The sequence below is a fragment of the Mesocricetus auratus genome, unplaced genomic scaffold, assembly GCF_017639785.1.
Source record: "Mesocricetus auratus isolate SY011 unplaced genomic scaffold, BCM_Maur_2.0 contig_11941_pilon_obj, whole genome shotgun sequence".
NCBI lineage: Eukaryota > Metazoa > Chordata > Mammalia > Rodentia > Cricetidae > Mesocricetus > Mesocricetus auratus.
This window is the reverse complement of record NW_024432674.1, coordinates 11,088-21,753: the sequence shown is the minus strand read 5'-3', so window position 1 is coordinate 21,753 and position 10,666 is coordinate 11,088. Positions and strand designations below refer to the sequence as shown.

The 10,666-nt window shown below is 41.6% G+C and overlaps 1 protein-coding gene across 1 annotated transcript; it reads left to right on the top strand.

The window, feature by feature from the left end:
- The first annotated feature begins 2,905 nt into the window (after positions 1-2,905).
- Positions 2,906-4,506, top strand: LOC121138380 (speckle-type POZ protein-like). The gene has a single exon (XM_040741093.1). The coding sequence runs from the start codon at positions 2,906-2,908 to the stop codon at positions 3,977-3,979; it is 1,074 nt and encodes a 357-aa protein (XP_040597027.1). The 3' UTR covers positions 3,980-4,506.
- Positions 4,507-10,666: the final 6,160 nt, after the last annotated feature.

The following is a 10,666-nucleotide window of genomic DNA, read 5'->3' as shown; positions in this document are numbered from 1 at the left end:
TAACACCAAATGGCAAGCTAAGCAATAGTGGAGAGACCACCTCGCATGCCAATTCCTGATAATGAACTTGATGTCTATAACCATCTGGGAGCCTTCATCCAGCGACTGATGGAAGCAGAGGCAAACACACACAATTAAGCACTGAACTGAACCCAAGGACCCCAGTGACAGAGAGAGAGAGGAGCGAGGAGCAAATTGGCAAAGAATGGGCTGGCAAAAGCAGCAGAGACAGCTGATCCAAACAGGGGAGACTGACAGCAGGGAGGCCAGCATTGGACTGATCAGGACTTCCCTGAATGTGAGTGTCAGTAAGAAGGCCTGGGCAACCTATGGGGCCCTGAGCAGTGGGTCAGTGTCTATCCCTGGAATACTAACAGCCATCGTGTGCCCATAGCAGAAAGAGGGATGCTCTCTCAGCCTGGACTCTTAGGGGAGTGCCTGGACCCTATCCTGAGTGAAATGACAGACTCTGGATATCCCCTATGTGAAATGAATTGGCAATAGGGTGGGAGGCTGGGGGGGATGGAGAGTGCAGGAGGAGGGGAGGGAGAGGGAACTGGGAATGACATGTAAAACAAGCTATTTAAAATCAAAATAAAAAGTGATAAAAAATATTTACTCAATCTACCCTCCAGCTGAGAGTGGTCTCTCAGGTTCCCCTTTCTTTCCTGACCTTGGTGTCAGGCAAAGGCCTGGAGGTTTAATCCAGGAGAAATTAAACATTTTTAATAAAACAAGATTCCCCTTTAGGAGGGGGACACTCAGAATTTTTATTTTCTGACTTTATAATCTCTCATTGGCAGCAGCCGCTCCCAATGTATTATTGGTGCTATAAAAAGCGATGAACAGGGAGCTGGAATGACTAACTGGCATCAAAATGGGGGGGGGGTTCTCACCAGCACACATACATCCCTTACATGAGTATTCAGTGATGGTTGGACCATCTTGATCGTGGGGAACATTCCAAGTATCGAGAGTAGTATCGGGGTCGACATGCCTGATGCACCATTCGGGGACCCAAATGGGCTTCTTACTGGAGTGAAAATGCAAACAGCCACTCAGACCCTAGCTAGTAGGGGAGTGGGTGGATGCCATCTTCCTGGAATCAAGTCATTCCATCTGACCAGGGCATATCAGAAAATTATTGCTCCGGTAAACATTTTTTTTTTGGTTTTATGAAACAGGGTTTCTCTGTTTTGGAGGCTGTCGGTCCAGCCTGGCCTCGAACTCACAGAGATCTGCCTGCCTCTGCCTCCCGAGTGCTGGGATTAAAGGCGTGTGCCACCAACGCCCGGCTCAGTAAATATTGCTTATGGACACCGGATTGTTTCAGTAAACATTTTTTAATAAACATTGTCTTACAGATGCCTGCTCCCAGGTTGATGGGGAATTGTGCCTCTGGCCAAGGTTTGTTGTTCCAACAAAGCACCCCATCCCAGATCACGTTTGAGGTAGGAATTCATGAAACTCCATGAGAAGTGTAAAAACAATCTGTGTAGACATGGACACTATCCCTTGTTTTATGAAAGATTAAACACAGTAAGAAAAATACACTTGTGATGGCTGTTCTTGGTTCCCAACTTAACTACATCTGGGACTATACTAACTAAAATTCAAATTTGAAAGGTACACTTGTGAGTAAATGTTTGCTTAAGTTGAAGTATGTAGATACACTTGCAATATGAACTTTGGAGGTCCAAAGACTGTATTAATCATTTGGAATAGCCCCATTTGGTGGGGCCAGTCTGTATTGTGTTTGTACCTGAGAAGTGGAGTATGGAAAAGACAGCGACAAAGAATAGAGTCAGGAAGAATAGAAATTCAGTGAATAATGAATGCCCCAAATTTATTCTTAACATTCTTAAATTCCTTAATCAAAGCATGGAAAATGGCACAAGGCTTCTTCCTAACATTTGGTAACCATGCCTTAGACTAAATCGCTGTTTAACCAGCCTTGAAAGTTGAGACTAACCACACCTCAGACCAAGTCTCTTGTTATTTAGATAAGACATCCATGCCTAAGCCCGAACATCATACAGTAGCCAAGCATTAGAACTTCTGGTCTTTCATCTTTCACCTTGGAAGAGTAAGGATAGCTTTGAACTCTTTAACATTAAGCCAAGATGGAGCAAATCCATTTTTACAAGACCCCCAAGAGACACAAACATGTAATCCAGATCTTGAGGCCAGTAAACACACACCTTTAATCCAGAACTCCAGTTCCGGAGACACACCTTTCATTGGGCCACACCCTCCCATGGCAGAGTACAAAAGGCCATGAAACCAGGAAGATGTTTATTTTTGATTGCCTCCCCTCACCTTGTAGGAAGTCCAATACTTCACTGGAATTAGAGAATACTTATTCTCACTTGCAGCATTTACTGAACACCAGCCGACAGACAGTTCCACCTCCTGGATTGAGTAAGTACTGGATTTTGAATTTGCTTGACAGCTAGTCAGTGTGTTATGAACATGACCCCAGGACTAATTAACTCCAATGAATCCCCTTTCCTCACATATAGAAAGATAAACTGCATGTGTACTATTGCTCTAGAGAACGTTAGCACTAAAAATGTTCCAGTTAGAGTGTATGAAATGTTCAAAATAATTCAAAACGTGTATGTAAATGTCAAAATTGATCTATTGGGCTAAGATTCAATATGGAAAAATGGAGTTATGTAGCAGTCCCCAGGAGACTAGAATGTGTTCTCTGAAAATTATATTACATCCTTGATTGAAAATGTCACAGAAACCCAAGATTTCAACACAAATAATAGGGAGTAGAGATGAAAATAGAAACTAAAACGTTAACTATTATCTCTAATTGTGACCTCCAGATTAAAGAAGGAAAACTCTAGTTCTTTATTTTGGATCGAGGTTAATCTTCAAAACACCACAAGAAGATATGTCACAGGAATTGGCAGTGGAGAGCTGGGGCTACACACAGATCAGCATCCAGAAATACTCCTACAAGTGGACCATCAGCAATTTCCGTTTTTACTTGGAGCGAATGCATGGGGCAAACATTAAAAGTCCCACTTTCTCATCAGGTCCAAATGACTCACTTGAATGGTGTATGAAAATACACCTGAACGGGGTCGATGAAGAAAGCAAAGGTTACTTGTCAGTTTCCTTAGGGCTGCTCAGCTGCCCAAAGAACCCAGTATGGGCAAAGTTCCAGCTATGGATCATCAATGCAGAAGGAGAGAAATCCCAAACAATAAAGAGCCCAACATTCTTCAGGTTTCTGCAAAACCACCACTGGGCATACAAAAAGTTTATCCCTCGAGATTTCCTCTTGACCCTGGAGCCTTGGCTTCTCCCAGACTACAAACTCACCCTGCTGTGCAAGATGAATGTGGTCTCTGGAGAGAGCACGAACCCAGGGATCCAGGTTCCAAGGTGCACAATGGCAGACGAGCTAGGAGAGCTGTGGGAGAATCCCATCTTCACAGACTGCTGCCTGGTGGTAGCTGGCCAGGAATTCCGGGCTCACAAGGCCATCTTAGCAGCTCGCTCTCCAGTTTTCAGAGCCATGTTTGAACATGGCATGGAGGAGAGCAGAAAAATACGCATTGAGATCCATGATCTGGAGCTGCAAGTCTTCAAGGCAATGATGGGATTCATTTATACCGGGGAGGCACCAGACCTCCACAGCATGGCAGATGATGTGCTGGCAGCTGCTGACAAGTATGGCCTGGTGCGCTTGAAGGTCATGTGTGAGGATGCCCTCTGCAAGGACCTCTCCGTGGAGACTGCTGCCCGAACTCTCATCCTGGCTGACCTCCACAATGCAGAGCAGCTGAAAACCCAGGCACTGGATTTCATTACACATCATGCTTCTGAGGTCTCTGAAACTACAACCTGGAAGACAATGGTGGGCTCATATCCCCACTTGTTGGCTGAGGCATACAGCTCCCTGGCTTCTGCTCACTGCTCTTTACTGGAGACCCCTCCCAAACGCCTCAAGCAATCTTAGGAGCCTCTCAGCTGTGACCTACATGTCTATTCCAAAAATGTCAGCCAACATTATTACAAGGACATCTGGGTAGACTGCAGGACATTGCAGACTTTTCAGAGAATCTGTGGAAAGGCTGCATGGGGGCTCAGACAGTTAATACTAATTCCCTAGAATCAAGCTGAATATATGTTTTGGGTAGGGAGAGTAACTGGCATCAAAAATGGGGGGGATCCTCACCAGTGCACATACCTCCCTTACCTGAGTAAGGGAAAATATGGTTGAACGATATTTTCATTTTATCATGGCGAGCATTCCACAGTGGTTTGTCCCGTGGGGTTGTGAGGAATAACAAAAGAATGGACAATGTGATGTTCCCTGCAAAAGACAGCAACTCAAAGTTCTTTCACTTTTTTGATTAACCTTATCCCCAGGTATTTTATGCTATTTATGTCTATTGTAATGTGTGATATTTCTCTGATTTCTTTCTCAGCCATTTTATCGTCTGTACATAGTTGGGCTAGTGATTTTTTGAGTTGATCTTATATCCTGCTACTTTTCAAAGGTGATTATCAGGTGTAGGAGTTCCCTGGTAGAGTTTTTCAGGTCTTTTTTGTAAGCTATCATATCATCTGCAAATAGAGAAAGTTTGACTTCTTCCTTTCCAATTTGTATTCCCTTGATCTCCTTTTGTTGTCTTATTGCTGTAGCTAAACTTCAAGTACAATATTAAAGAGATATGTACAGAGTGGTCAGCCATGTCTTGTTCCTGTTTTCTTGGAATTGCATTTAGTTTCTCTCCATTTAGTTGGATGTTGGCTATTAGGTTTGCTGTATATTACTTTTATTATGTTCAGGTATGTCCCTGTTATCCCTGATCTCTCCAAGACCTTTATCATGAAGTGGTGTTGGATTTTGTCAAAAGCTTTTTCGGCATCTAGTGAGTTGATCATGTGGTTTTTCTTTTTTGGTTTGTTTATTTGGTGGATTCTTTTGATAGATTATCTCACGGTGAACTATTCCTATATTCCTGTGTTGAAACCTTTTTAATAATGGTGGGTGATTTTTCTGATGTGCTCTTGGATTGATTTGCCAGTATTTTGTTGACTACTTTTGCATCAGTGTTCAAGAGTGATATTCATCTGCTCTTAGTTGTGTCTTTGAGTGACTTGAGCACCAAGGTAATTGTAGCCTGATAAAAATAGTTTGGCAATGAGTTTTTTGCTTCTGTTCTGTGGAACAGTTTGAGGATTATTGGTATTAGCTTTTCTTTAAATTTCTGATAGAATTCTACTCTGAAACCTTCTTATCCTGTGCTTTACTTAGTTGGGAGAATTTTGATGAATTCTACTAATTCATTAGTCGTTATGGTTCTATTTAAATTGCTTATCTGTTCTTGAATTAATTTTAATAAGTGCTATCTGTCCTGAAAAATGTTCATTTCCTTTAAATTTTTTTATTTTGTGGAGTACAGGTTTTCAAAGTATGATCTGAAAATTCTCCAGATTTCCTCAGTGTCTGTTGTTATGTCCCCCTTTTCATTTCTTGGCTTTCCTTGTTTTTTTAAATATATTTTTTATTTATTGCAATTTTTGGTTTGCATTTTCTTCCATTTCTTGAATTTTTGTTTGTTTTTTCTTCCATTTCTTTAAGGGATATTCTGAATACCTCATTGAGGGTCTCTATCATCATCACAAATTTGATTTACGGTTGTTCTCTTCTGCTTCATCTGAGCTGGGATGTTCAGTTCTTATTGATGTGGAGTCCCTAAACTCTGGTGGCATCATATTGATTTTCTGTTGTTGACTGTGTTCTTATACTGGCAAGTGGGGTGTTGTCTCTCACTCTCATGGTGGGTACAGGTCTAAGTTTCTCTTCCAGTGGGTGTAAGCAGGTCCAATACTCTGATAGCTCTCTTCCTTTGGGGGATGCACCACTAGCACCTTGACTTCCGCAGATTCTGGATGGGCTGTTCTGCTGAGATGGGTTTCCCCATGTGCAGTCCCAGGCCTCAGGTGGGAACTGCAAAGAGGGCAGGAAACAGGTTCACACTTACCTCCTTCTGTGGGCAGAGGTACGATCACCACCACAATGCTGTCAGACTCTGGATGGGCTTGTCTACCAGGAAGTGTTCTGAAGTGCCTAGTGCCCAGGATTTAGAAGGCTCCAATTAGGGTCCTAGAAACCAGCTTACTTCTTTTGTCCCTTTTTTATTTTTTATTTTATTTTCCAGTTTAAATTTAGATAAGAAACAAGGTTGCTTCACAAGTCAGTTCCAGGTCCCTCTCCCTTTCCCTCTCCTCCTCCCGTGCCCTCCCCCCAGCCCGCCCTTATCCCCTCATTCCCCCAGGGAGGGTGAGGCCCTCCATAGGGGTGTCCATGTTCTGTCATTTCATATAGGGCAGGGCCTAGACCCTTCCCCAAGAGTTCAGGGTGAGAGTGCAACTCACATTGTTCTGTGGGAGTCCAAAGTCCCTGTATATACTTGGGATGGGTACTGATCTGCTGCCCAAGGCTCAATAGATTACCTAGGCCTCCTCACTGACACCCAGATTCAGGGGGTCTTGATCAGTCCCATGCTGGATTCCCAGGCTGATGCCTAGGATTCAAGAATTAACCTTTGTCTGGTCAGCTGTTTCTGGGGGTTAAACCAGCCCAGTCTTAATCACTTTGATCATCAGTCCTCCCTCTCTGTTACTGGCTTTGTTGAGTTCAGCTCAGTACTTAACCTAGGGAGTCTGCCTCTTCTTCCATCAGCCACTAAATGAAGTTTCTGTTTCCCAGACTCTCTGGCCATAGGATTGTAGGATGGCACTCCCCAGATCTATGTCTAAAATCCATATATGAGAGAGTACATGCCATGTTTCTCTTTTTGTGACAGGGTTACCTCACTCAGGAAGGTTTCTTCTAGTGTCATCCCTTTGCCTGTGAATCTCAGGATTACATTGTTTTTTTTCTGCTGAATAGTACTCCATTGTGTAAATGAACCACATTTTCTCTATCCACTCTTCGGTTGAGGGAAATCTAGGTTGCTTCCAAGTTCTGACTATTACAAATAAAGCTGCTATGAACATAGTGGAACAGACATCTTTGTTGTATGAATGGTCATCTTTTGGATATATGCCTAAGAGTGGAGTTGCTGGGTCTTCTGGTAGGTTTATTCCCATTTTTCTGAGGAATCTCCATACTGATTTCCAAAGTGGCTGAACCAGTTGGCACTCCCACCAGCAATGGAGGAGTGTCCCCCTTTCACCACATCCTCTCCAGCATAAATTGTCATTGGTGTTTTTGATTTTAGCCATTCTGACAGGAGTGAGATGATATCTCAGAGTTGTTTTGATTTGCATTTCCCGGATGGCTAAGGATGTTGAGCACTTTCTCAAGTGCCTCTCAGCCATTTTAGACTCCTCTATTGAAAACTCTCTATTTAGTTCTGCAGCCCAATTTTTAATTGGGTCCTTTGATGTTTTGGAGACTTGCTTCTTGAGTTCTTTGTAAATTTTGGAGATCAACCCTCTGTCAGATGTGGGATTAGTGAATATTTTTTCCTATTCTGTGGGCTGCCTTTTTGTCTTGTTGACTGTGTCTTTTGCCTTACAGAAGCTTCTCAGTTTCAGTAGGTCCCATTTATTAATTGTTGATCTCACTGTCTGTGCTACTGGTGTTATGTTCAGGAAGCTGTCTCCTGTACCAATTCGTTCAAGGGTACCACCCACTTTCTCTTCTAAGAGGGTCAGTGTGGCTGGATTTATGTTGAGGTCTTTGATCCATTTGGACTTAAGTTTTGTGCATGGCGATAAACATGGATCGATCCGCATTCTTCTACATGCCAGTCTCAAGTTATGCCAGCACCATTTGTTGAAGATGCTTTCTTTATTCCATTGTATATTTTCAGCTTCTTTGTCAAAGATAAGATGTTCGTACATGTGTGGGTTAATACCCGGGTTTTCAATTCGATTCCTTTAGTCTACCTGTCTATTTTTGTGCCAATACCAAGCTGTTTTCAGGACTATAGCTCTATAATAGAGCTTGAGTTCAGGGATGGTGATGCCTCCGGACGTTGCCTTGTTCAACAGGGTTGTTTTGGCTATCCTGGGTCTTTTGTTGTTCCATACAAAATTGATTATTGTTCTTTCAAGGTCTGTGAAGAATTGTGCTGGGATTTTAATGGGGATTGCATTGAATCTGTAGATTGCTTTTGGCAGGATTGCCATATTTACTACATTGATCCTACCTATCCAAGAGCATGGGAGATCTTTCCATTTTCTGAGGGCTTCTTTAATTTCTTTCTTTAAAGATTCAAAGTTCTTACAATACAGGTCTTTCCCTTGTTTGGTTAGCATTACCCCAAGGTATTTTATGTTGTTTGTGGCAATTGTAAAGGGTGATGTTTCTCTGATTTCTTTTTCAGCCCTTTTATCATCTGTATATAGTAGGGCTACTGATTTTCTTGAGTTCACCTTGTAGCCTGCCACTTTGCTGAAGGTGTTAATCAACTGTAAGAGTTCCCTGGTAGAGTTCTTTGGGTCATTGATGTAAACTATCATATCGTCTGCAAGCAGTGAAAGTTTGACCTCTTCCTTCCCAATTTATATCCCCTTGATCCCCTTTGTTGTTGTATGGCAATAGCTAGAACATCAAGTACCATGTTGAAAAGGTATGGAGAGAGTGGACAGCCTTGTTTTGTTCCTGATTTTAGAGGAATTGCATTGAGTTTCTGTCCATTTAGTTTGATGTTGGCTGTTGGTTTACTGTATATAGCTTTTATTATGTTTAAGTATGTCCCTGTTATCCCAGATCTCTCCAAGACCTTTATCATGAAGGGGTGTTGGATTTTGTCAAAGGCATTTTCAGCATCTAGTGAGATGATCATGTGATTTTTGTTTTTCAGCTTGTTTATATGGTGGAATACGTTGATGGATTTTCACATGTTGAACCATCCCTGCATCTCTGGGATGAAACCTACTTGATCGTGGTGAATGATTGTTTTGATGTGTTCTTGGATCCGATTTGCCAGTATGTTATTGAGTATTTTTGCACCAATGTTCATGAGGGATATTGGTCTGAAGTTCTCTTTCTTACTTGTATCATTGTGTGGCTTGGGGATCAAGGTTATTGAAGCCTCATAGAAAGTTTGGCAAAGACCCTTCTGCTTCTATTGTGTGGAACACTTTGAGAAGAATTGGTATAAGCTGTTCTTTGAATTTCTGGTAGAATTCTGCACTGAGGCCATCTGGACCTGGACTTTTTTTGGTTGGGAGACTTTTGATGACTGCTTCTATTTCCATAGGGGTTATAGGTCTATTTAAATTGCTTATCTGTTCTTGATTTAGTTTTGGCAAGTGATAGCTATCCAGGAAGTCATCCATTTCCTTTAAATTTTCAAATTTTGTGGAGTACAGGTTTTCAAAGTATGACCAAATGATTCTCTGGATTTCCTCAGAGTCTGTTGTTATGTCCCCCTTTTCATTTCTGATTTTGTTAATTTACATGTTCACTCTCTGCTGTTTGGTAAGTTTGGACAAAGGTTTGTCTATCTTGTTGATTTTCTCAAAGAACCAACTCTTTGTTGCATTGATTCTTTGTATTGTTTTCCTGGTTTCTACTTTATTGATTTCAGTCCTCAGTTTGATTATTTCCTGGCATCTGCTCCTCCTGGGGGAGTTTGCTTCTTTGTGTTCTAGAGCTTTCAGCTGTGATGTTAATTCTCTGGTATAACTGTTCTCCTGTTTCTTCATGTGAGCACTTAGTGCTATGAACTTCCCCCGTAGCACTGCTTTCAAAGTGTCCCATAGGTTTGGGTATGTTGTGTCTTCATTCTCATTGAATTCAAGGAAGTCTTTAATTTCTTTTTTATTTCCTCTTTGACCCAGGGATGGTGCAGTTGAGCATTATTCAATTTCCATGAGTTTGTAGGTTTTCTGCAATTTGTGTTGTTGTTGAATTCTAATTTTAAAGCATGGTGGTCTGATAAGATGCATGGAGTTATTCCAATTTTTTTGTAGCTGCTGAGATTTGATATGTTTCCAAGTATGTGGTCGATTTTTGAGAAGGTTCCATGTGGTGGTGAGAAGAAGGTATATTCTTTTTTATGTGGATGAAATGTTCTATAGATATCTGTTAATCCCAGTTGGGACATTACTTCTATTAGACCCTTTGCTTCTTTGTTGAGTTTCTGCCTGGTATTCCTGTCTAGTGGTGAGAGTGGTGTGTTGAAATCTCCCACTATAACTGTGTGGGGCTTTAGATGAGATTTAAGTTCTAATAATGTTTCTTTAACGAATGTGGATGCCTTTGTATTTGGGGCATAGATGTTCAGGATAGACACTTCATCTTGGTGGGTTTCACCTGTGATGAGTATGTAATGACCTCCTTCATCTCTTTTGATTGATTTTATTTTAAAGTCTAGTTTGTTAGATATTAGGATTACTACCCCTGCTTGTTTCTTGGGTCCATTTCATTGAAAAAAATTTTCCCAACCTTTAACTCTCAGGTAATGTCTGTCTTTGAGGGTGAGGTGTGTTTCTTGTATGCAGCAGAAGGAAAGGTTCTGTCTTCGAATCCATTCTGCTAGTCTGTGTCTTTTTATGGGTGAGTTAAGGCCATGAATATTGAGGGATAATAATGACCATTGATTGCTCATCCTTCTTCGATTTGCAATGGTTGTTGTTGTTGGAATTATGTGTGGAATTTCACACCTTTGTTCTT